This window comes from Elephas maximus, chromosome 3, assembly GCF_024166365.1.
Source record: "Elephas maximus indicus isolate mEleMax1 chromosome 3, mEleMax1 primary haplotype, whole genome shotgun sequence".
Lineage (NCBI taxonomy): Eukaryota > Metazoa > Chordata > Mammalia > Proboscidea > Elephantidae > Elephas > Elephas maximus.
Genome location: NC_064821.1, coordinates 37643047 through 37669553, shown reverse-complemented (window position 1 = coordinate 37669553; position 26507 = coordinate 37643047). Strand labels below are relative to the sequence as shown.

At 53.2% G+C, this 26507-nt stretch overlaps 1 protein-coding gene across 1 annotated transcript in view; it reads left to right on the top strand.

The window, feature by feature from the left end:
* UNC13A (unc-13 homolog A) overlaps positions 1-25234 on the top strand; it is a 101555-nt gene extending 76321 nt beyond the window's left edge. Inside the window, exons 25-41 of the mRNA XM_049877379.1 lie at positions 650-735; positions 936-1062; positions 1945-2041; positions 2488-2631; positions 3745-3828; positions 4904-4981; positions 5209-5297; positions 5784-5936; positions 6642-6765; positions 9487-9525; positions 10731-10760; positions 12225-12281; positions 13311-13391; positions 13850-13997; positions 19082-19174; positions 20093-20252; positions 23312-25234. Coding sequence (XP_049733336.1) covers positions 650-735; positions 936-1062; positions 1945-2041; positions 2488-2631; positions 3745-3828; positions 4904-4981; positions 5209-5297; positions 5784-5936; positions 6642-6765; positions 9487-9525; positions 10731-10760; positions 12225-12281; positions 13311-13391; positions 13850-13997; positions 19082-19174; positions 20093-20252; positions 23312-23612 — 1891 coding nt within the window. The 3' untranslated portion in view covers positions 23613-25234. The remainder of the gene's footprint in view (positions 1-649; positions 736-935; positions 1063-1944; positions 2042-2487; positions 2632-3744; positions 3829-4903; positions 4982-5208; positions 5298-5783; positions 5937-6641; positions 6766-9486; positions 9526-10730; positions 10761-12224; positions 12282-13310; positions 13392-13849; positions 13998-19081; positions 19175-20092; positions 20253-23311) is intronic.
* The last annotated feature ends 1273 nt before the right edge of the window (positions 25235-26507 follow it).

Below are 26507 nucleotides of genomic sequence, written 5' to 3'. Positions count from 1 at the left end.
GCTCTCTGTCTCCTGGGTCTAAGAGGTTCTCAGTGCAGGGACGCTGGGTCCACTCCACATTCTGCCCCTGGCTTTTCTTCTCGATGGTAGTGAGGTCCCTCCCTCCAACATCTGGGATCAACTCCCTTTAAGCCTAGTGGGATGGTAACACTGACCAATCCCCTACAAGGGTTCCATGCACCTTATTTGCATGCTCTCACCCCCCACAAGGTTCCATGAGCCTTATTTGCATTAGTAAAAACTGTCCCATCTCGTTGGTGGGGCACAAGCACCACATTTGCATAGTCCCATCCAATGATTTTGTGGGCGTTACGAGATCAGGGCTAGAAGGGCCACACAGAACCAATTCACTGTACTGCAGTTGCACAAGTGGGTGAATGGGTGGGTGTGTGGATGGATGAGTGATGAGTAGATGATGAAAGAATGTATAGGTGGTTGTAGAGATGGATGGATGGGTGGAAGGAGGCTCAGGGAGAAGTAGGGTCTTCATGTAGAATCCCTCGGCAAGTCAGTGGCTGTGAAAGAACTTGAATATGGATTCCACTTTCCTGCCCTGCCCTACACTGCCCCCTGGGGCAGGTAAAGGAAACCAGCCCATGCAGTCTGGCTTCTGTCTGCCAAGGTTTCATACTCCTGTGACCTTTGCCAGGTTTCCCCAGGAACTGAACGTGGGTAAAATCAGTGCCGAAGTGATGTGGAATCTGTTTGCTCAGGACATGAAGTATGCCATGGAAGGTGAGCCCCCCACCCTCATGTCCTCCAGCCTGCCTATGGGAGGTACTTGTGCCTTGGTGTCCCCTCCAAGGCTGTGACTATTCTGGATGCTCATGCCTGAGGTCAGACACTAGTGATGGTCAGAATGGACAGGCTGAGGGTGGCAGACCCTCCTGGCTGAGCTGCCCCTTCCTTGCAACCCCCTCCCCGACCCTCACCAGAGCATGACAAGCATCGCCTATGCAAGAGCGCCGACTACATGAACCTCCACTTCAAGGTCAAGTGGCTCTACAATGAGTATGTGGCAGAACTTCCTGCCTTCAAGGACCGCGTGCCTGAGTACCCCGCGTAAGTTCCCTGCCTCAGGCCCAAGCCAGGACTGAAGAACCAATAGCTAGGATGAGGTCCAGAGATGAGGGCTGACCTACTCAGGGTCACCTGGGGATCAGGGGTACAGGTGGGGTTCAAACCCAGTTTTCTTGACTCCCAGCAATTAGATTGTGAACTCCTATAGCCCTGAAAATTACTAATCATCATCAGAAGAACAGTAATCATGCTGAGTAGTTCCTTCTGCTTTTCATTTAATCTTTTTGATGATTTTATGTGATGGGATCATTGTAATTCCCATCGTGTGGGTGAGGAAACCATTTGTGCATCATTCATCACCTATATATTCATTCATTCTCCACCTGTCCAGCCTTCCACCCATCTATCCATTCATGCATCCATCAAAGAGGCTGAACCACTGGTCCAAGGTGAGGTCCAGTAAGTGATGGAGGCAGGGTTTGAACCTGGAATGTCTGACTCCATGCCATGTTGGGGAATGAGAGAGTGGCTGCCATTTACCAAAGACATACTCTGTGCTTTCATTCACTGCTCACAGCTGTGTTATGGGATAGTTGCTCTTCTAGTGTATAGGAAAGGGGATCTCAGAGAACAAACCTACTTGCCCAAGGTTGGGGTTGGGTTTATCTGAACCAGTATTCCCCTAAGGCAGTACCCTGCTCTGACAGTGGCTGCTCCATCCTTTTCATGGAAGAAGAAACTGAGGCCTGGTAGGGAAGGGGAGCAGGGGAGAAGCCACTCAAGGTCACAGGGTAAGTCTGAGGGAGAGCAAGATAGAAGAGGATCCTGCCCCCAGCACCACCCAGTGCTGGATTGGAACCAGGCAGAGCAGATGGCGAGGGGAGCTAGAGGCAGCAGGGCTCCACCCTGATTCTTCCATTCCAGGTGGTTTGAACCCTTTGTCATCCAATGGCTTGATGAGAATGAGGAGGTATCCCGGGATTTCCTGCATGGGGCCCTGGAGCGAGACAAGAAGGATGGGGTAAGAGGCAGGCCCATGACCAAGCTCCTGGTCCACCCACAGTGGCCTCACTCCTTCTGTGATCCAACGGGGCAAAAATTGCCATTGGGGTGGGGCCAATTTTTGAAAGGGGTCTGCCATCTTTTTCTCATTCAGGGTTTTCAGAATCTTTTGTCCATTCAACAAATATGGAATTTGAGTTCATCAAGCCCAACTCTGGTCCCCCACCCCCACCCCATGGTCCCTGTGTCCACCTCTAGAGGTTAGCTCTAAGTCAGCCTTGCTCTCTGCATCTTGCCCCAGAGCAGTGGGGATTCAACAACCTGGTCAGGCATGCCTTCAGTCTAGCAAACGCTGCAGTCCTTGACCCTGGTCTCTGGATCTCCCAAAGAAGAATGGGAGGGATGGGCTTTGGGGGCTGTTGGCTCTAATCCTTCTCCTCTCTCCTGACCTCCTTCCCACTGCAGTTCCAGCAAACCTCGGAGCATGCCCTGTTCTCCTGCTCCGTAGTGGATGTCTTCTCCCAGCTCAACCAGAGCTTTGAGATCATCAAGAAACTTGAGTGTCCCGACCCCCAGATTGTGGGGCATTACATGAGGCGCTTTGCCAAGGTGCGGGAGTGGGAGTAGGGGATAGGGTTGGAAATGGGGTTGGGTTTGAGGTTAGGGTCAGGGTTGGGGCTAGAGTTGAGGTTGATGGGGTTGAGGGTGGGGTTATGGCTGGAGTCAGGGTCAGGGTTGGGGTTGAGGCCAGGGTTAGGGTTGAAACTGGAATTGAGGATGAGGTTAGGGTTGGGGTTAGCAATGTCTTTGAAGTTGGAGTTGAGGTTGGGGTTGGGTTTGGGTTGAGGTTGGAGTTAAGGTTGAGTTTAGGGTTGAGACTGGTGATGTCACTGAGGTTCGAGTTGAGACTGAAGTTCAGATTGCAGTTGGCGATGTTATTGAAGTTGACCTTGGGGTTGAGGTTGGAGTTGAGGTTGGGATTGGAGTCAGGGCTGGGACTAGAGTTGAGACTAGGATTGGGGTTAAGGTCAGGGTTGAGGTTGGGGATGATAGTATCATTGAAGTTGGGGTCTCAGTTGAGGTTGGAATTGAGGTTGAAGTTAGGGTTGAGTTTGGTGATGTCATCAAGATTGGAGTTGAGATCATGATTGATGAAGTCATTGACGTTGGAGTTGAGCTTGTGTTTGAGATCCAAATTGTGGTTAAGTTTAGAGTTGAATCTGAGGCTGCGGTTTAGAGTTACTATTAGGATGCAGATTTGGTTTGACATCGAGGTTGGAATGAGTGTGGGGATTTATGTAGAATTTGGGTGGACCTTGGGGTGAGTTTGGGGATTAGGGTCATTGGACTGGGTTGGGGCTGGGGTTTGATTGGATTGGCATAGGCTGGGTTGAAGTTGGGGTTTGCAACTAGGAATTGGGATTAGATTAGAGATCAGGTCAGGCTTATGGTTGGGCTAATATGATGGTTGATTACTCTGAAAAAGACCTGGGTCCACACAAAATAATTGTTTTTATCTGGTGGTGTCTGGTGGTGTCTCAATGGTCATCCTGTGTGGACAATTTGCCCAAGCCCAGTAGGCTATTTTGGGTGCTAATGGGAGTTGAGGTTCATCTCTGGTCTCACTAGAAGCTCTTGGTGGGATCTGGTGACCTGAGGCCACCTTGGCCTCAGTATTTCTTCTCACCCACTCTCTGTCCTCCTACTCTGTGTACTTCCCAGACCATCAGCAATGTGCTTCTCCAGTATGCAGACATCATCTCCAAGGACTTTGCCTCCTACTGCTCCAAGGAGAAGGAGAAAGTGGTGACCTGGGGGGGCCCTGTCCTTCCCTCTCCCTGCCTCACTCAGCACCCCCAGGCTCCATCCTTCCCAGGGCACTGGCCCTGGGTTGATGTCGGTGTGTGTGTGTATGACTGTATTGATGATATAGTGTGAATGTGTGTGTATGTGTAGCTGTGCTTGTTTGAGTGTGTATGGTCTGAGTGTGTGTCCAGCTGTGTGTGTCTGTGTATGTGGAATCTCAGTGCATGTGTCTGACTGTATTGACTAATTGGGTATAGTGTATGTGTGAGTGTGTGTGTGTGTGTGTGTGACTGTGCATCCAACTCTGCGTGCCTGGGGTGTTCTGACTGTGTGCATGCTTCTGGATTTGAGAGAATATGCCATCAGTTTGTCAACCCCAACCTCAACTCCAACCTCAATGACATTACCAACACCAAACCTAACCCCAATCTCAGCTTCAATGCCCAGCCTCAACCCTAGCCCTGATTCCAACACTGATCCCATCGCCAACTCTGACCTCAACCCCAACCCCCACCACAACCCCAATCCCAGCCCCAACTCTAACCCCAACCTCAACCCCAACCTCAATGACATCACCAATGCCAAGCCTAAACCCAACTTCAACTTCAATCCCAGCCTCAGTCCCAGCCTCAACCTCAATCCCAGCCTCAACCCTAACCCTGATTCTAACCCTGATCCCATCCCCAGCTCTGACCATTTTTGTGAATGAAGCCTTCAGGGTATTTGTGAATGTGCAAAGCTTTGGGTCTGAGTAGGAGATTGTGGGTGTGTGACAATGAATCTCCTTCCTGGTGCTACCAGAGAACTGAGCTCTCTTCTAGACCCACCAGGTCCAGCTGAGACCCTGGTGGAAGTTACCTGAGTCCTTCTCCCTGCTCCCCCCATCCCTAAAAATTCCCCCAGCAGCCCAGGAACCGGGGCCCAAATGGTATCTTCCATTGTCAGACCCCACTGTGGGACCCCCAGCTTCCTCCAGACCCAGACCCTAAAACCAACCCTGAGGTCCCTGGAAATGGGTGGGGAGGCCCTGGGGAGGGGTCCCAAGGCCTGACTTCTCCTCTGTTCCCATCCCCAGCCCTGCATCCTCATGAACAACACTCAACAGCTACGAGTTCAGCTTGAAAAGATGTTCGAAGCCATGGGAGGGAAGGAGGTGAGGTGGAGTCCAGGCGGGGCCGGAGATGGGGCGGGATCACCACTGCCTCTGTGTCCCTGCAAGCCCCAGAGCCACTCCCTCAGACCCAAGCAAGCTGCTTGACCATCTGTGCCTCAGTTTCCTCTCCAGCCCATCGAGATGCTTTTCTCTGGGTTAAATGAGAAAATGCCCGGGAATATGGATACTCCATAAACCAGACCTGACGTTGCCTCCTCCCTTCTCAGCTGGATGCCGAGGCCAGTGACATTTTGAAGGAGCTTCAGGTGAAACTCAACAATGTCTTGGATGAACTCAGCCGGGTGTTTGCTACCAGGTGGGGGCATCTCCAGGGCTGGGGCAGGGGGGGTGGGCAGCCCCCAGTCCTCTGAGCCTGGGGCATCTGAGGCTTAGTAGATGTAATGGTAAAGACCTCAGGCTGAAAATTAGATGGAGCTGAGTTCAAATTCTGGCTTCATTGCTAACTAGCTGTGTATCCTAGGGTGGATCACTTAATCTCTCTGAGTCTTACATTATTCACTGTAAAGTGGAGATGATGATAATAATAGTACCTGAATAGGATTGGGAGAATGAAATAAACAACACAGGTGAATGGCTTAGCAGAGTGCCCGAGTCATAGTAAAGATGGTAGCTGAGACTGCTGTTATTATGTCCCCACCCCCTTACTCTGTTACTGGCCATGGCTCCCTAGTGTTGGTGATATAAGGTCAAGGTCCAGAGATCAGGTTCTGTGGTCTTCATCTGGTCCTTCCTCTGGGAGGCCAGAAGAGTCCATTTGACCTGCTCCTGTCTTTGTCCCCAGCTTCCAGCCGCACATTGAGGAGTGTGTCAAGCAGATGGGTGACATCCTTAGCCAGGTGAAGGGCACAGGAAATGTTCCAGCCAGTGCCTGCAGCAGCGTGGCCCAGGATGCTGACAACGTGCTACAACCCATCATGGACCTGCTGGACAGCAAGTGAGCCAGACTGATGGACAGGGCTGGAAGGGGAGGGACTAGGGGGCTGGGGCTACAGAAACCTATGGGCTGACCTGGAGAGTACTATGGTTTGCTGGGTGGTGATTGGATGGTTTGATGGGTGGAGGCATGAAGGGATGAATGGATAAAGTAATGAAGGAAGGGTAGGTAAATAATTGGAAGGATAGATTGATAAATATTTATATGGATGCGTGGGTGGTGGTTGGATAGATAAATGACATGAGGTGGATGGGTGGGTTAAAAAATAAATGCTTAGGAGGACAGATGGATAAAAAGAATGGATGAGTGGATGGATGGATGGATGGACGGACGGACGGACGGACGGACAGATGGGCAGAAGGATAAATTCACACAAGGATGGTGGATGTATGGGTAGATGGATGGGTGGGTGATGGGTGAATAGATAGATGAATGACTAAGGATGGATGGATGGATGGATGAGTGGGGAGAAGGATAAGTTCATGCAAGGATGGTGGATGGATGGGTGGATGGATGGATGGATGGATGGATGGATGGATGGATGGATGGATGGATGGATGGATGGATGGATGGATGGATGGATGGATGGGTGGTTGGATGGATGGATGGAATGAAAGAAGGAAGGAAGATGGATGTGTTGAGGGAAAGGGTCTACGCAGGCTGAGGCCAGTCAGACCCTCTCTCAGACCTGCCCCTCGCCCCCAGCCTGACTCTCTTTGCCAAAATTTGTGAGAAGACGGTGCTGAAGCGGGTGCTGAAGGAGTTATGGAAGCTGGTCATGAACACCATGGAAAAGACCATCGTTCTGCCACCCCTCACTGACCAAACGGTGAGGCCCAGCAGGAGGCCAGGGGACACCTAGGCCACCTCCCCTGTGGGAGTCCAGAGAGCTTGGTGCCTAGAGACTACAGGGATCAGACCAAAGGCATTGGGGCTCAGAGAGGTCAGTCAGGCACAAGAGTCATCCAAGGTTCTTAGAGTTCACCAGAGGTCAGTGGGCCATTCAAAGATCAGAGAGGTCATTCATGGGTCGAGGGTCATCAACAGATCAAGGAGGTCATTCAGACGTCAGTCAGGGTTATTCGAAGATTAGTCACCTAGAATCAAAAGATGTCTAAGGGATGTAGAGGTCACACATGGGGTCAAGGGATCATTTGAAGGTCAGATCACCCAGTAAACAAAGATGTTGGTCTGGGAGCAGAGAAGTCACCTTGGGGGTCAAGGGCATCTACGGGTCATAGAGGCCTTCTAGGGATTAGTAGGTTCCTCAAAGGACTTTAGGGGTCAATCAAGAGACAAGGAGGAGAGACATCATGGACTTCAAAGGTCAGAGACCAATAGACCAGAGGGCTTCAGGAGGTCAGCCAGAGGTCACCGAGTGCATCCAAGTCTAAGAGGTCAAGCAGAGATCAGGGGTCACCCAGAGACCAGGAATCTGCATTTGAGACCCTTCAGAAACACAGACCAAGATCCCCAAAGTTCAGGCTGCCCAAAGATCAGGCTGCCAAATGGAGGCTGGGGAAACTTGCTGATGGTTAGTGGTGGGGGACCCCAACATCATCGGAGGGGTGTGTCTGGGCTGGGGTCCCCAGGTCCTGGTCTGGGGCATCTGGGGAGGTGTGGGGGGCCTGAGGACAGCGATGGCACACGAGTTGAGATCAAAGTACAAAAAGGGAGGACATTCCTGGGTGGATGGGGAAGACTCTGGAGGGCAGGGGTCACAGAGAGGCCACCATGCAGGGGAGACTCAGACTTCCTGCTACCATGCCTCCTGGGGGCTGCGCTGGGGCCCTCAGTGCCATTGCCGCCCCCTCCCTGGCCTTCCGGGGAGACTCATGGTGCCTTATTCCCCCCCTCCCCCACCACCCCGCCCCCACCACGGCTGACAGATGATCGTAAGTAGAGGCCCGTCTATCCGTCTGTCTGTCCGTCCGCTCTATGTTCTGGACTCGGCCCGCCGCGCGGCTGCACCCCCTTCACCCAGCGCCCTCTTCTCACCCACCGGCCCCCACCCACCGTCCCACCACCTCTCGCCTAGATGTGCCTGTGTCTGTCTCGGGGCGGGGCATGGGGAGGGGCGGGGCCGGGAGGGAGGGATGCCATGCCCACCCGGCCGGCCCCCTGATCAGTCGCAAGGAGGAGGGATCAATCCCCCCCAAAAACAAGGGGGCCAGCTTTCCCTTCACCTCTGCCCTCGCCCTTTAGTTGGATTCACCCTCATCCTGTGCTTAGATGCCCCCAGTATACCTGGGTCTCTCCCCCAACCTAAAAGGAGGTAAAAGTCAAGGGGGCTCCTCTGCCCTCCCCTTCAGGCTCTGAAGAGTTCACAGCCCCCTCAAATACAGGTCCTCACCATGCTGATCCTTGCTTCCACTTCTGACTCTCCCAAAGTCCTAGGGTCCAGCCTCTGTTCCTCTGTCACCCCTCACCACCTCTGCCTACCCTACTCCCCCATCCCTCCCCACACACAGACACACAGAAATCCCAGACACACACTCAGGTGTTTACATGGAGACAGCATTGTGGCTTTGGTGTCGGGCAGACTTGGAGTCAAATCTTGGCCCAGCCACTCTCTCTGTCTCTCTCTGTGACCCTGGGCAGGTCACTCTACCTCAGCCTCAGTATCTTTTTCTGGAAAATGGGGTTAATTGCAGCAACTACGCTGAGTGTAGTAAGGACTAAATGAGATGATGCATTAAAGTCCTCATCCCAGTGACTGGCCCAGAGGCAGTGCTCACTAAATCAGAGCTAATATTGTTATTGTTGATGGTGGTAATATACAGACACGCACAAGGGTAGAGACATGTCAGTGAAAGCATTTGGGTCCCTTTTTATGCATGAGACAAAGATGTTAAAAGATTTCACCTTGTCCAGAGTTTTCTAGTGCTCATCTCACTTCTTGGTGGCTGCAACCTGACACTTTGTCTTTAACCACCTGGTGGCAGCATACCCAACGACAGGCAATGCACTCGTAGGCAGGGAGATGAGGGAATCCACATTTATTAATGGCTTCCTGTGTGCCGACCTTCCCATAGCTGCTGTTTCAGCTCACCTTCATGACAATCCTTTGACTAAATCCAATTCCAGTTGCAGATGAGGAAAATGAGGGTCAGAGCGGAGGAGTCACTTGCTCAAGGTCACGTAGTAAATATAAGCCAGAGTGGGGATTCAAATTCAGGTCTCTCTGAATATGGAGCCCATTTGATTTCCTGTTAACCCAAGGACCAAGAGCCTCATATGTACAGTAAATGTAAATGGATTATATTTTGGCAGTGACTGTTCTCTTTCTGGCTTTGTATTTCTGTCTTTATCTTTGCTTCTTTTCTCTCTCTCTCTCTCTTCCTTTCTCAGTTTCTTTCCTGTCTCTCTCACACCTTTTGAGGGTTGGTCAATAAGACATACACATGTCCCCTCATGCAACACAAACACCAGCTCCCTGTACGGTGCAGATGCCCGCTAGCCCCTTTCCCTGTGAATACACATGTGAGCTCCCCATGTCCCACCCCACGCAAATTGCCAGGTTGATCACCCTGTGACGTTGTCTCTACAGGGGACCCTCTTGAGAAAACATGGCAAGGGATTAGAAAAGGTAATGAGGGCCTCGCCCCCACTGAGGCCCCAAGCTCCGGTGTCTGGGCGTGTGTGTGTGTGTGTGTGTGTCTGTGTGTGTGTGTCTGTGTCTGTGTCTGTGTGTGCATGGGCAGGAAGGCCAGTGGAGGGTGTGGGTAGGAGGTGGGCATCCTAACCAAGTCCCACAAAACCAGAAATCAGAGACAAGGTGATTCCCCAAGGATATAACTTGGAGTGTGAGTACAGATGTGAGCAAACAGGTGTGCAGAAACAGCTCCCACCCACTCACAGCAATATTCAAGGGGCTCATCCCAGCCTAGGGCTCAGCCGAAACTCTCTGGCTTTGCCAAGTTCCCAGACACTGGGCCACTGCCCTGGGCTGGGGCATGTGTTGTTTTATGTGGTCTTTGTTCTAATGGCTGTTTGCTGTAAGTGATGGGCACTGTGGCAGCACAGGGGAAGCTGCCCTATTGAGCAATTGTGCAAAAGCTGTCATGTCCATGTGCACACAGATGAGATCTCAGATTCATGATCTTGGGCTATAGGGCTTCTCCACTCACTTAGCCAGCCCTGTTGGGGGCACGTCTATGTGCTGGGCACCCTATACACAAATGTGAATGTGGGGGGAGGTGAGAGTGTATGAGTTTGTGTGTGTGTGTGTGATTGTGTGTACACGTGCAAGTGTTTAGGAGTTCACATGTGTGTTTTAGCCTGAGTTCTTTCTGCATATGTGTATGTATGTGTTTGTATGTTGACCTGGCTGTGTGTGTGCATGAACTTTCTGCACATGCATGTGGACTTGCCTGGGTGTATCATGTATCGCGTGTACTGGAAATACCTGTTGGTATGTTTCTTTTGGAGTCAGGCTGGGGTAAGACATTGGGGGTTGGGGGAGGAGAGACCCCAAGCCCCCTCTCTCCTCTCCCTGTCCCCAAGGGGCCCCATCACAGAGTGGGCTGACCGTGGGATCAGGCCACTTGTCCCCAGTGAGGGGCTCGTTCCTGCCTCTTGGGCACCCCCAGAGTGCCCTGGCAGTCCAGGAGTCTTTCCCTTGGCCCCCACTGAGGGGCAAGGGAAAATGCCCACCTGGGGAGGGGACCCAGGACCCGGGACGGAGCTCATGGGCTGAAGAGTGGGACTGTGTTTTGAGGGAGTAGGGATGTCCCACTGAATATCCCCCCAGCAGCCACCAGAATTCTGACCTCCGCCTGATTCTCTCCACAGGGCAGGGTGAAATTGCCAAGCCACTCAGACGTAAGACCAGCCTCTCACTGTCTGTCTGGCTCCCACTCCCACCTCCACCCCACCTACCCTGTGCCCCCTGCCGTCTCTGTGGTCCGTGCCGTGCCGTGCCGTGTGGGGGCCCGCTGTGAACCTGTCTGTCGGTCTTTTCTTCCTTTGTCTGTCTGGCTTGCTCGTGGGGGTTGGTGGGCAGGAGGTGGTGGGTGGGGAGGAAGGTGTCCTCACCGGACTGCAGATGAATGTGGCAAGGGAAACGGAGGCTCAGACAGCTGGGCTTCTGAGTAGCTGTGCCTTGTGAGAACCTCAAGGAACTGCAGACAAGAAGGAAGAATAGTAATATCATAATACCACTAGCAGTGGCAGAGTGGCTAACTCTTAGTCTATCAACATAATTCCAAATATCCCAGCTGTAAAAGCCCCCCTCCCTGCCTAGCCCACCCCAGGACCACCAGGATCCAGAAATGCAAGGCTCCTGACCTTATCTATACTTAGCCCCACCACAACCCCAAGCTAGCCTCATATCCCAATTATCCAGGCCCAGAGAGGATCAGCCCAGGGACATGTCAAAGGATGGTGATGGAGGCAACAGGGAGGGAGCAGGACATGTGACTACTAGCCTGGGAGCCTGTCTACTCCAGCACCACCCATGACCTTCAGAAGGTTACAACAAGTGATAACAGCGAACACTGAGCAAAGACATTTAGTCCAACTGAGGGAGGAAATGGACATGATTTCCCACATCTAGGTGGCGATAAAGTGAGGCTCAGAGAGGTTAAGTGACTTACCCAGGGCCACACAGCAGGACTGGGATTTGAACCCAGCCCCTCCACTCCCCCATCACCCGACCTCTCCACCACTCCCCCTCTGGGTGGTAACCACCATACTATTTTTGCGGTGTCTGTTTTGGGGAGGGATGGAGGATGCGTACTGAGGTGTGTGTTTGGGGGAGGGGATATTCTTCCTTAAAATGGTCAGACTAACAGTGCCCCCAGATTCCCCAGGGTAATTCACCTCCCCAAAGGGAGGGTGGTCCCATGGGAGGGGAAAGGGTTTCACCATTATTTCCCAAGACCCAGGCCCATCCTGTGGTTTTCTCAAGGCCCCTGATCTGGGGCTGGCAAACTCCACTCCTTCTACCCCACCCCCACATCTGGGGCTCCATCCCACCTACTGCCCCTCGAAGCCCACTCTCTGACCATTTCTCTTCTCTGACCCCACAGACTTAAGGTCATGGTGGGGATGGGAGGGTGGGCAGAGTCCCCGTGGGTCTGGGGTTTTGGGGAATGAGGTCATCACCTCCTTCATAACACTTCCTGGGGGACTTCAGACCTCTGTCCCTCCTGGGGACACTGCTCTGCCAGAGCCTTTGGACAAGGACCAAGATGGTGTCCAGGGCTGGGGTGTCAGCCGGGTGCTTGGGGTCTGAGCTGGCAGAACCCCTGCCCTCATCCTGGCTATGTCTGTTGTCACCTGCAGGGAACCCAGATGATCTTTAATGCAGCCAAGGAGCTGGGTCAACTGTCCAAACTCAAGGTGAGGCCAGAGGTGGGGGTGGGGAGGGGAAGCTGGGGATTTAGGGGAGGAGGGTGTCCCAGGATGATGACATGCTCTGCAGGCTCAAGGAACAAAAACCCAATGCAGACTGACTCAAGCACAATTTATTGGCTCTAATGTGTTAAGTGCTACAGCTGCTAACCATAAAGGTCAGCAGCTCAAATCCACCAGGTGCTCCTTGGAAACCCTCTGGGGCAGTTCTACTCTGTCCCATAGGGTTGCTAGGAGTTGGATTTGACTCGATGGCAATGGGTTTGGTTTTGGTTTTTAATGTGTTAGGAAGATGCCCATGGACCAGCTTCAGATATAGCCCGATCAAAGGGTCTGTCTTAGTTACCTAGTGGTGCTGTAACAGAAATACCACAAGTAGGTGGCTTTAAAGATTAGAAATTTATTTTCTCACAGTTCATGAGGCTGGAAGTCCAAATTCAGGGCACTAGCTCTAGGGGAAGGCTCTCCCTCCCTTTCCCTCCCCACCTCTCTCTCCCTCCTCCTCCCCTCCCCTCCCCCTCCCCCACCCCATCCCCCGTGCTTTGGGGGAACATCCTTGTCTTTTTCAGCTTCTGTAGCCCCAGCATTCCTGGGTTTGTTGGTGATCTCCAGGTGGCATCTGTCTTCCCCCAATTGCGCTCCCTCCTGTGTCTAATCTGCTCTTTTTATAAATCAGAAGCAACTAGATTTAGGACCCACCCTACACTGATAATGACCTCATTAACATAACAAAGGAAATCCTATTTCCCCAAAGAATCACATCCACAGGTACAGTGGTTAGGATTCCAGCACATATTTTGGGGGGATACAAGTCAATCCATAACAGGGTGCACATCATTATTGCAACAAATATTTATTGAGTGCTTGCTGTATACCAGTCATATGCTGGGGAGACTAATGAAAAAGACAGACCCAACCTCCAACCCCTCAGAGTGTAAAAGGGATGAGATCCATAGTCAGGCAGATCCCCAAGGCGGGGCCTGCTCTGCCTACCTGGCCCTTTTTCCACCGGTCCAGGACCATATGGTGCGAGAAGAAGCCAAGAGCTTGACCCCAAAGCAGTGCGCCGTCGTTGAGCTGGCTCTGGACACTATCAAGGTGAGATTCCCCACCCCTGCCCCTCCTAAGTACAGCGGGCAGAAGGCGTAGCTGGTGTGGACGTGGACCTAGGCTCAGACCCACACAAATTCATTCCATTTATAAACACTCCCTGATGCCCTTTCTGTGCCAGAGCTAGTCTGGGTGATGTTGGGCCCCTAAGGAGGCCCAGTCGGGGTAGACACCTGGATACAGACATCTCCAGCCCTGTGGTCAGGGCTGGGGGAAAGGGAAGGATGGGGAGGGAGCAGTGAGAACTTGCTGGAAAGGGGGATATGAGAGATTGGTTTTGAGGAATGCATAGGAGTTTGCCAGGCAAAGCAGGACATGTGCAAAGGCCCTGAGGCAAGAATGAGAGGGGAGCAGCAGAACCTGATCTGGGTGTTTTGAATCCCCCCAGCTGACCTTCAAATGTATGACCATCGATTGCCAGTCTCACCTTCCCGCCTTTCTCCTAGCAATACTTCCACGCGGGTGGCGTGGGCCTCAAGAAGACCTTCCTGGAGAAGAGCCCGGACCTGCAGTCCCTGCGCTACGCCCTGTCCCTCTACACACAGGCCACCGATCTGCTCATCAAGACCTTCGTGCAGACGCAGGCGGCCCAGGGTAAGGGCGCCGCCTCGCCCGCGGAAAGCACCCGCCAGGCCCGCAGGGCCAGCCCAGCCTCTGAGCGGCAAGGCCCGCGGAGGTGGCGGTGCGCTACCGGGCCTGAAGCCTGTGCGGCCGCCATTGGCTCGCCCCTCTGTGACGTCATGGGCTGGGCAGTAATTGACAACTCTAGGGTCCGCGGGAGCTCTGTGATGTCGAGGGGCCATTGAGAAGTGGACAGGCCTTGGAGGCGGAACCTATGACGTCATAGGACCAGGAGGTGATTGTCATCTCCTGGGAGGACCTTGACGTCAGGAACAAGGGAGTGATTGACAGCTCCGGGATGGGTGGGACCTGTGACATTTTGGAGCCAGGAATGATGGACAGCTCTGGGCGGGACCTCTGATGTCCGGTGGCCAAGGAATAATTGACAGTCCCAGGGGATGTAAGGGACACACCCCCCCGCAATTTGGAGGATGGATGAAGAGGGAAGCCCCCTTTCTCAAAATCTCTCTCTTCTTCCCTCTGTCTCCTGTCCCTCTTGGAGCTCACTCCCAACAGCTGGAGCTGGGGGGCAGGACTCCCGGGTCCTCTTTCCCCTCCCTGGCGGTCCTCTCTTCGCAATTGGCCCTAAGGGCGTTGATCACCGGGAGGGAGAGGTGCCCTGGAGCCCGGAGGTAGGGGAGAGGCTGCAATCTCGGGCACCCCCAACCCGGTCACCTGGGACCCTCCGGGCGCCATGCTCCCGCGCTCAGCTCTCCGTCCCCAGCCCTCGCTGCTTTTACTGTCACCGGCGTCGCCCGGGAGCAGGAGGCCGTCTGTCCGTCCGTCTGCCGCTGATGTTTCTCTTTCTTGTTTTTCTTCCCTCTCACACGCCGACCCCTCCGCGCCTCCCCCGCTCCCTGCCACGCACTCACCCCTCCATCCTCTCGCTCGTCTCCGTCTCTCTGCCCTCTCCCCCTCCCCACCTCTCTCCTCCCCCACGATTAGTTCATGGTGGCAAAGGGACTAGGTTTACCCTTAGTGAAGAAATTTATCCTGAGAAGGGTACGTGCCTCCGCCGCCCGCCCGCCGCGCCCGGTGCCCGGTGCCTGCGCCCCTCCCAGCCCCTGGCTAGTAAAAAGCCCGTCCTTCCGCCTCCCCGGCCCGCGGGCCAGGACCCGCGCTGCGAGGGCCACAGCTCGAGGCGGAAGGACGGGGCGCTGGTTCCACCAGGGGAAGGAGAAGCAACTGGAGTTTGCCTGGCTCTCCCTAGGCGCTCGTCTTAATCCAGGTCCCGGGCCTCCGGACAAACCGCCTGTGCTGTCAAGAGTGGCGCTCAGATCTAGGGCCAGTGGCCGCCTCCCTGAGCCTCAGTTTTCTCATCTGTAAAATGGGGACAGTCATGGGCCCTACTTCATGGAATTACTTTTAGAATTAGATGAGTTCAACTGAGAGATGTTCTTGGCATGTAACAAGCTCGAAACAATTATTAGGTGGTTAAAAAATTTTTTTTTATTATTACTATGGAAACCCTGGTGGTGTAGTAGTTAGGAGCTCGCCTGCTAACAAAAAGTTCGAATCCACCAGGCACTCCTTGGAAACCTTGTCTTACAGGGTTGCTGTGAGTCAGAATCTACTTGACAGCAGTGGGTTTCGGGTTTTATTATTATAGGAGTCCCTGGGGGGTGCAAATGGTTCAAACTCACCCAGAGGTGCCTGGGAAGAAAGACCTGGTGATCTGCTTCCTTGAAAACCTTAATGGAACACAGCTCTGCTTTGCACATATGTGTCGCCATGAGTTGGAATCTTCTCCACAGCAGCTAACAACGACATTATTATTACACTCGATGCCACTTTTCCCAGAATAGAACACAATGAAAATTTATGCCAGGTGCTAACTATGAGCCAGCCCCTGTGCTGGCTAAGAATTATCTCAAAGGTTGGTCCCAACTGCCCCATGAGGATGTCGAGTCTCAGATGAGAGTGTTGAGTCTCAGTGAGGCTTAAGCCACTTGCCCAAGGAGCCTTTTCTGTGGGGGGCCCGGGAATTGGGGAGTGGGGAGTGGGGTTGGGGAAGCACAGAGAGACCTAAGGATGATCCTTCCCCTAGGAGCCAGCAAAGCACGGGATGGGGGCGCCCAGCACTGCCCCCCTCCTCTCTTCTTACTAGCTTTGGCCTTGATCTGACCCTTCACCCGACCTACCACCGCCCAAATCCACCCTGGCACCCCAAGTCTGGCCCGGATTGAGCTTGCTGCAGAGCATCAGCCTGGGGGGCCGTGAGGCTGAGCATGCGACTGGTGGGGGTGGGGTTAAGCACCTGAGATGACCAGGAAGGTGGCTGGGGGTAGGCAGTGAAGATGGGGGGCACGCATCCCAGCACTGAGATGATGGGGGTCTCCAGGCCTCCCCTGCCCCTAGCTTCAGCCACTTCCAGTCCAGCGTAAGGTAACCTGGATCAACCTTGGGCCGGCCCAGTCCCCCCACCCCGACTTGCCCCCTGCTCCTCTCCCCATGCATGTGGGGCTCCAGATGTGGGGAGCTGCCTGGGGGGCTGGGGAGGGACTGGGTGGAAGTGCTGGCGGTCACAGGTCCCCAGGCCCAGCAGGATACCTTTCCCAGAGTCACAGAGGGAGGGATAGGGACAGAAACCTTTAAGCTGCCCCTTCAATCTCAATCCCCATAGAGACCAAACAGTCAGGAGGATTGTGGTGGTCCGAAACAGGACACTCCACCCTGGCTCAGGCAAACAAGTGAATTTGTTGGCTCTAGAACTGAAAGACTAAAGGTAGGGTTGGCATCAGGAATAGCTTGATCCAGAGCCTGTGAAAATACCATTGGTCATCGGTCTCAACTGTTAAATGAAAGATTCTGGTCTGTGTTATACAAATTTTAAGAAAGAATTTATTTGGGAGTAAACCAAAATGCTGCAGTAAGGAAGGACATCGATTTGAGAAAGATAGCTTTCTCTTTTCTGGTAGAACCTTTAAGAAAGTCAGTTGGAAAAAATGGGATAGGTTCTGGAATGTTGTCATTTAAGCAAAGGCAGGTCTTTTCAAAATGGGAAAGCAGCCCTGGTGGGGCAGTGGTTAAGCTCTCGCCTGCTAACCAAGAAGTCTATGGTTCAAACCTACCAGTCACTCTGCCGGAGAAAGATGTGGCAGCCTTGGAAACCTTATGAGCAGTTCTACTCTGTCCCGTAGGTTCGCTATGAGTTGGAATCAACTTGAGGGCAATGAGTTTGGTTTCAAAGAAGGAGCAAGTTTGTGATTGGGCTATGTGTCCTTTTTTTCATTTGTAATAGGTGCAAGTGTTCTTAACTTTTACTGTGAGGAAGTCTCAAGAGAACATGAGTTTAGAAGATACCAGTTAAATAAGGTTTATAGGTGGAAGTACCTAAGGCTGGTCTAGCCTGGTTATGTTTGTTTCTGGCTGACACTACTGACTCACTTTTCACCCTCACTGGGCAGAGAAAGCCCTGGAAGTTCCAACATTGTCCCTGCCAGCTTAGCACCCACCTCTCACGGAAAGGTAGAGACTCTTAACTACCAGTTCCAGCCAAAATTCCAGGGACAAGTCCTATTGGTTCAGCTTGGGTCACATGACCATCCCTGGGCCAATCACTGCAGTCATGCACAGGGAATGCTCTGATTGGGCAATTGTGGCTCATTTAGCCATACCTGAAGCTGGGATGGAGCCCACCCTACCTGAACCCGAGGTCTGAGGTGAGGGTGGAGCATTCCTCGACAGGAAGTGAGATTCTATATTGGAAGGGTAGTGGTGTGGGGGCAAGGAAAGTAATGGAGGTTCCTACAAACTATCACTTCAGGAGGGATGAGGATTCTGGGTCTGGAGCAGAGTTAGTAAGGGCAAGTGGAGGGAGATATATCAGGAGGGACAGTGTAGTCACAAAAAGGACTTCGATTACTACAGAGTGTGATGGGAGCTACGGGAGGGTTTTGAGCAGAAAAAGGATATGATCCGCCTTAATAATATTCCTGTGGTGTATCAAGAGTGTCTGAGATGGGGCAAGGATGGAAGCAGGGAGATGAGGGAGGAGACTCTCTTAGTTCCCTATTCTTCTGTAACATAAATACCACACGGGGGTGGTTTTAAAGAACAGAAATCTATTTTCTCACAGATCTGGAGGCTAAAAGTCCAAATCAGGATCTTAGCTAAGTTGATTCCTTCCTTGTTGGTACCCCAAGTCATTCCTTGGCATTCCTCAGATTGTAGATGATCTTCACATAGTGTTTGTCTTCTCCCATGTGTGTGTCTGTGTCTGTTTTACCCTTTATAGAACTCAGAAGTGATTAGGTTTAGGATCCACCCTACACTGGTATGATCTCAACTGACTGATGGATTACATTACATTGCATTAAGGAAAGTGATTACGTTATTACATTAAGGAAAGTGATTACATTATTACATTATGGAAAGTGATTACATTACATTACATGTACATTATTGTACTGTGTATTGAAGGTGATTACAAAGGTTACTGCAATAGTCCAGGTGAGTGATGGTGGGAGCTGGATCAGGATGGAGGCCAAGCAGATGAGTCAAATTCTGGGTATATTTGGAAGGGAGAGCCATCAGGTTTAGAGGGAAAGTGAAACCAAAGAAGGGGGTCAGGACTGAGGTGTGGGGCACCCCAACATTTTTAGGACCTACAACAGAGGAGGAACTGACAAAGGAGGGTGAGAATGAGCAGCTAGTGCAGTATATTGAGAACCTGAAGAATGTGGCAGAAAAGCCAAGAGAAGAAACTGAGGCACAGGGGGCCAGGGTATCAGAGGCTGCCAAGATGGTGTGTAAGATAAGGGCTGAGTTTTGACGACATGGCAGTCATTGGAACTAGAGAGAGGGAGGCAGATGGGTTAGACCCAGAGAGGTTAAGACATCTGTCCAGTATCACACATGAAGGTGGTAAAAGGCCAGAACCCAGGACTCTTCGCCCCCCAAGAGCACCTACCTTCCCAGCCCCCCCTCGGTGCCACTCTGTTGGGACTGATGACCTGGTGCTGCCAGCACATGGTGGGTGGGAGGTGGGCCTGGTCCCTCCTGAAGGGTAGGGAAGAATGGAGCTCACACCAAGCATCCTCCCCTGCACCACCCAGGTTCGGGTGTGGAAGACCCTGTGGGTGAAGTCTCTGTCCACGTTGAGCTCTTCACTCATCCTGGAACTGGAGAACAGAAAGTCACAGTAAAAGGTGAGTGGCCTGAGGTAGGGGTAGGGATTGGGGGCTACCTCAGCCAGAACTCCTTAAATTCTAAGACAGAAACTCAATTTAAACTGGCTTAACCAAGAAAAAAAAATCTCGTTTAATGGCTCATAAAACTGAAAAGTTCAGAGATAAACCACTTTCAGGCATGGCTGCATCCAGACTCAATCCCACTTCTCTCAATTCTACTTACCTTTTTTTTTTTGGTTTGTTTTTATTTTGTGAATTAGAATACAAGCTGAATACAATCTGGGCTGTTGTAGCCAAGTCCTAAAATAAGTGGCTTAAACAAAACAGAATTTCTTTTTCTCTGAGTGGTGCAAATGGTTAATGCGCTTAGCTGCTAATTAAAAGGCTGGAGGTTCAAGTTCACCCAGAGGCACCTTGGAAGAAAGGCCTGGCAATCTACCTCTGAAAACTCATTCATTGGCAAGCCTATGGAGCCCAGTTATACCCTGACACACATGGGGTTGCCAGGAGTTGGAGTTGCTTCTATGGCAACTGGCTTATTTTTTTCTGAGGTAACAAGACAAGTGCAATTAATCCAGAGCTGATGTAGTGGCTTTGCAGTATTGGGAATCCAGACCCCTTCCATGTTGCGCTATCATCCCCAATGTATTTTCCTTCTCTATGGGGTCTCAGAGAGCTCAGCTCCACCCACCATTCCAGCCTGCAGCTAGGAGAAGGATGTTTAGGGCACACTCCCCGCTTTTTAAAGCCACAACCTGAAAGTGGATACCTCCCGTCCTCTCACATCTCATTGGTCAGAACTCACATGACCATGCTTTGCTGTAGGGGTTGCTGGGAAATGTAGTCTTTATTTCAGACAGGCTTTGAAAACCACAGATGTTTATTGGGTCCTATTCAGGGACCCTGACTAGCCTTACCCTCTACTTTTCTGAACAGTGGTGGCTGCCAATGACCTCAAGTGGCAGACTTCTGGCATTTTCCGGCCATTCATTGAGGTCAACATTATTGGGCCCCAGCTCAGCGATAAGAAGCGCAAGTTTGCCACCAAATCCAAGAACAACAGTTGGGCCCCCAAGTACAACGAGAGCTTCCAGTTGTGAGTTTGGGATGCTTTGGGAAAGCATGGGGGGACAGAAGGGAGGGGGTACCTGCCTGGTGAACCTCAGGGGCAAAAAGGCAGGATTAATATCTGAGGGGCCAGTGTTACCTGGGGGCATGTTCTAGGAGGGTCTAAGAGTGAAGTTTGAAGCGACACTGGGATGGAGGTCACCTTGGGGGGCAGGCAAGTCCCAAGGAGGCAGTGAACGTGATAAGGGGAATGGGGTGGGGAAGATGGGGATGTGGGCTTCTGTAGATGAAAGGGGAAGTCTGGGCAGAGGGGTGTGTGGGTAGAGCCATTTCTGGGGCTGGAGACTCTAGTCTGGTTAAGGCGCATGGGTGGTCACAATGGGGTAGAGAGGGGTTCATGGGGTAGGGGTGGTATCACATGGGGACAGGGACCCCTGGCGTCAGGAGTGGAACTTGAAAAGGCTGTTGGGATAAGCCACCTGGGGGAGTTGACTCTTGGGAACAAGAGTGTGGCTTGGTTGAGGGTTTAGGGGTGAGTGTCATGTGGAGTGGGGTGGGGTCATATCCAAATGGGGGGTCCTGGACTTCAGAGTAGATCTGGAAGGGGGCATGGGGGGAAGCAGTGTCACCTGCAGGGACCTTAAGAGTCAAGAGTGAGTCTGGTGGGGGTTGAGGTGGAGTTACCTGGGGAAGTGAGGTTCCTGGTGAGCATGAGTGGGCTTGGGTCTAGGACCTGGGGGTGGGGTCCCATGGGTGGTTCTTTGGGTCAGGTGTGAAACTTACAGGGCATTAGGGCAGGGCAATATTATAGGTGCTCTTGGGGAAACAAGTAATGAAGGGTAAGAGGGCATCACAGTGGAGATCCCCTGGGGGAGTGGGATCTCCTAGGGCCGAAGTGTGTGATAACCTGCCAGAATGGTGTCATATTGGAGGAGTTTCTTGGTCAGAGGACTTCAAGGGGGAAGGTCACCTGACAAAAACCTTGGGAGAAGGAGCTCAGCCTGGATGGGGGCAAGGGGACCAGATGTCACCTGGCATGGGGCAGAGTAACTTCAGGGCTGGGAATGCAACCTGTTTCAGGGGAAAAGGAAGTACCGGTGTGGGTGTGGCCCAAAGGGAGGAGGCTTTTTTTTTTTTATTCTGTTTTAGGTGAAAGTTTACAGCTTAAGTTAATTTCTTATATAAAAATGTATACACATATTGTTATGTGACCCTAGTTGCAATTCCTATAATGTGACAGCACAGTCCCCCTTTCCAACCTGGGTTTGTGTCCATTCAACTAGCTCCTATCCCTTTCTGCCTTCTCATCCTGCCTCCAGACAGGAGCCGCTCATTTGGTCTTGTGTATCTGCTTGAACTAAGAAGCACACTCTTTACGAGTGGTATTTTATGGTTCAGTCTAATCTTTCTCTGAAGAATGGGCTTCAGGAATAGTTTTAGTTCTGGGTTAACAGAGTGTCCCGGGGCCATGGCTTGAAGGGTTCCTCCAGTTTCAGTCAGACCATGACGTCTGGTCTTTTTATGTGAATTTCAGTTCTGCTCCATGCTTTTCTTCTGCTCCATCCGGGACTCTCTGTTATGTTCCCTATAAGGGCGGTCTTTGGTGGTAGCCGGGCACCATCTAGTTCTTCTGGTCTCAGGCTGATGGAGTCTTTGGTTTATGCAGCCCGTTTGTGGGAGGGGGCGCTTGATCAGGGAGCTTCAGGGCAGGTCACCTGGGGAATGCTTGGGAGGCAGAAGCCCAGTGTCATGGGAGAGGTGGCCCAGAGTGGGTGTCACCTGTGCTGAGTGGGGGAAGGAGGGGGGAACTAGGGGACACATGGGGAGCACTTTGAGTTCAGGGGGGAGTTTGGTCGGGGCTTCTGGGCTATCTGGGGGTGAGGTGCGGGAGCCCAAGCCTTGGCCAACCGAGGGTGTGGGTGCAGGCATCTGGGTGTGGGCATGGCCAGCTATGGGGGTGATGAGGGAAGGGTCACTTACAGTGGAGAACTTGGTTCAGCAGGGGATGGGTTAGGCCGGCAGGTGTGTCACTGCGTGGGGGTGGGCCAACCAGACTCCCAGTGTGGTGGGGGTGTGGCCCGTCCTGGGGGATTTAGGGACTGGAATCAACAGGATTATGAGTGCAGCCCACAGGGGAGGTCACAGGATGGAGTCACCTGGTGCAAAGTGTGGTCTAGAGTGGACGTTGTGGGGCAGAGTCACCTGGGTTGGTGTAGGGCCCTCTGGAGTGCTGGTCCTTATGGGGCAGGGACCTGGTTGAGCGTGGGTTGTCATGGGGATGAGGGGGGTATCACCAGGTGTGAGCATGGCCCAGCGTAGGGTTGTGGGAGCTGGGCCACCTAGGGTGAGGCAGGACATGGCTTAAAGTGGGCGATCATGGAGGTGGGGGTGTCACCTGGTGTGGGTGTGGCCAAGCATAGGGTCACCTGGGGCAGGGCGTAGCCTAGTGTGGGCAATCATAGGGGTGGAGTCACCTGGATTGGGCATGGCCTCGGTTTTGAAGGGCCTCAACGGAGCCTGTAGTCATTGGGGCAGGAATGTGTTTCAGCGTGGGAGGTCATGGGGATGGGGGGGGTTGTCATTTGGTGTGAGTGCGGCCCAGCAAATTTGCAGGGGCATTGTCTCCTGGGGCAGGGCGTCACCAGATGGGACGCTGGCGCCACTGAAGCCGCGAGGTAGCGCGGGGTCGGCCTAGAGTGGGAGATCATGTGGCTGAGGGACAGGGAGGAGGGTGTCACCTGGTGTGGTATGGCCCAGCGTAGGGCTGTGGGGGCGTGGTCACCTGAGCTCAGGCAAGGGCACACCTAGCATGGGAAATCACAGGGTGGGGTCATCTGGCCTAAGTGGGCGGTTATGAGATGAGAGTGGGGAGGGGGTGTCACCTGGTGTAGGCACGGCCCAGCCTGGGCTGCAGGGTGACCCGGAAGGGGCGAAGCTTAACAGGGTGGGACATGGGCATCACCCAGGCAGGGTTGGCCTCGAGAGGTCATGAGGCTTGAGTAGTAGGTGTTGGGGGAAGGGAGAGTATCACTGGTGTGGGCGTGGCCCAGCGCGTGTTCAGGCGCCCCTCGTGCCCCTTCCCCGCAGCACACTGAGCGCCGACGCGGGCCCCGAGTGCTACGAGCTGCAAGTGTGTGTCAAGGACTACTGCTTCGCACGCGAGGACCGCACCGTGGGGCTGGCCGTGTTGCAGCTACGCGAGCTGGCCCAGCGCGGGAGCGCCGCCTGCTGGCTGCCGCTCGGCCGCCGCATCCACATGGACGACACCGGCCTCACGGTGCTGCGCATCCTGTCGCAGCGCAGCAACGACGAAGTGGCCAAAGAGTTCGTCAAGCTCAAGTCCGACACGCGCTCCGCCGAGGAGGGCGGTGCTGCGCCTGCGCCCTAGCGCGGGCCGGGCGGGCGGCACTGCGCATGTGCGGCGTCCGGGCCCGAGGCGGTGTCTGCGCGCTGGGACTTCGTGGAGGCGTTGCCCTCAGCCTCCGCGCCGAGAGCGCGCTGCGCCTGCGCCCTTAACTTAGTTTTCCCTCTGGGGAATTGTTAGCTGAAGTCGCCCCGCCCTCTCGTGGTGGCCACGCCCTAGGGTGCGAGGAAGGAAGAAGCCACATCCCCTACTTGAGGCCACGCCCCCAGCGTCCAGGGGCCTTTCCAGCTGGGAAGTCCCGCCACTTGGAGGAGGCCCCACCCCTTGGAGGAAGCCACGCCCCTGTCCCCTGGAAAAGCCATAAAGCCCTCGCAGCCCCAGACCAGTTGCCGAGTATGGAACTCTCAGCTCCCTAGGAGCGGGGCCTGGGCAAGGGACAGGGCTTCCTAGAGCGCCCCTGGGATGGTTTAGGGGCTGGAGGGCTCAAGATGCGGATTGGAGGCGTCCGAGGACCTGGGAGGACCGGAGTCCCTATGTTTGTGCAAAAAATAAAAGCGGGGGGGAAACGAGGGGTTTCAAAAGCACATACGCCCTCGGGCGCCCACACCCTGGGGTCCGAGGGCACGACTCTGGGGCACCCGCGCCTCTCTGCGGGTACACCTCCCTTTCTCCCCCACATACCCAGCCCTTCCACATCACAGAGTTCAACCCACCCATTGGACAGATGGCATTACTGAGGCCCAGAGGGCTGCTGGAGACTGGCTGGAGGATCCCAGTGCCACTTCCACTCCCCACCCCAGTGGTCTCCATGCCTCCTTGAAGGGTGGGCTGAGGTGATCCACCTAAGCTCCTCATTGCTGCTAACTCCCCCTCGGGGGACCTCCCCCCATCCTTACAAGGAGCGGGGGTCCTAGGCCAAGGCCCCCACTGCCTCCTCCCTCCTCTGGCTGCCAAGCAAGACCCCTCTTCTCTGTTTTTCCCTGGAGCCCCAGGGGGGATGCCCTGAGAAGACCTCTGCCCAAAAAGGAGTGAGGATAGGGGGTCTCGTCCCCCCAGGCTCCCAACCCTTTTTTCCTCTCCCAGAACCCTCCAGTCAGGAAAAAAACAGAGAGACCGGAAATTCTAGGTGTGTGTGTATACGTGCATGAACGAGCAAATTTACAAGCATGTTCGGAGCTTGTTCTCGAAAATCTCATTTGTTCAAACACCTAGGCGCCTCTCCTGGCCTCTTCCTCCAGATGGCAATATTGGGGAAACTTTACTGGAGAGCCGAGGGTCCCCACATTTTAGCAGAATCTTTCAGGAAAGTTTTCCATCTCCTACTAGTTTTGCAAGGAACTCTGGTTGTGCAGTGGTTAAGCGCTCAGCTGCTAACTAAAAGGTCGGTGGTTTGAGCCCTCCAGCTGCTCCGTGATGGAAAGACCTGGCAATCTGCTCCTCTAAAGATTTCAGCCTAGGAAATCCCACGGGGCAGTTCTACTCTGTCCCATAGGGTCGCTATGAGTCATAATCAGTTGGACAGCACACAACAAAATAGTTTTGCCAAGTTTGTGTTTGGCTCCAGGTCTCCTTTTGGCTTTGGACCTTCTGGACTTTCTGGATTTTGCTGAATGCTAGGGAGAAATTAAATGGGGGGCTGAGAGGAAGAGTGGCTGAGCTTGTGGAGAGGGGGGTGATACCTTAGATGGGGGAAGTTAACAATGAGAAGGAACCCCCACTGGAGAGATAAGAGCTCCAGGCGGAGGGAAGAGCAAGTGCAACGGTCCAGGAGTTGGGACGTTTGAGGCACAGCGAGAAGCCCAGTGTGGCTGAGCAGAGTGAATGAAGGGGGGTGGGGGGGCAATGGGGACAGGAAGGTCTGCAGAGGTCAGACCAGGCAGGGCCTCATATGCAGCACTGAAAAGTTTAGGTTTTTCCCCTAAGAGGCTGGGGAATCACACAAGATTTTAAAGCTAGGGAAGGACAATTGGATTTCGCCTTTCAAAAGCTGCCTCTGGACTAGTGGACCATTTGGGAGCAGGGGGAAGGAGCCAGGAGAGGCAGCAAAGTGCTTTCAGGACACTGAAATGAATTCTTGAAAAGATTTTAGAGGATATTAACAACAACAAAAAAAAATCTGTCCTCAGATGAGCCCCGGGGCTGCTAGGTACAGTTTCACTTGTGCACTGTCCAAGGGGTCCAGCATCTCTGAGGAGGCCACGCACAAATCCTAGGCATCGTAGGGTTGTATGTTTATGGTGATGGCTTCCTGACACATGCACAAGTGTCTAAGATTGCTGGGTGGCACAGACAGTTAAGTGCTCCGTTACTAACGGAAAGGTTGGCAGTTCAAATCCACCTAGAGGTGCCTGGGAAGAAAGGCCTGGAGATCTGCTTCCAGAAGGCACAGCCATGAAAACCCTGTGGAGCACAGTTCTACTCCGACACACCTCAGGTTGCCATGAGTCAGGGTCAACTCAGTGACAACTGATTCATTTTTGTTTAGTTTTGCACAAGTATCTAGAGAAAGTGGCGCCGTTTTCTAATCTAGCCGGAGGAGCGGTGTGTCTGCAAAGTCCCCTAAATTTAGGCAGGGTCGAGTGACTCGAGGTTCTGAACCAGAGTTTAGGATGCAAGTTCTCGCATGGGACAGTGGGCTCCAGCCAGGAGCGAGAGACAGGCTGGGTAGTGGTGATGGGAGAGCTTGCAATCAGTCACATGAACTGAAGGCAGAAGATTTAATATCCCAGCCAAGGGGGCAGGGGGAACTCAGGATTGAGAGCATGAGCAACGCCCAAAGGGGATGTGCTCTGTGGTGGGCCCTGGAAGAAGATTTTTTTTGATAGTTGGCAGGAAAAAGGGAGTCTGAGAGAGCCAAGATCTTTCTCAAAAGGTTCTTTGGCAATCTCTCTCTCTCACTGTGTTTGTGTGTGTATGTGT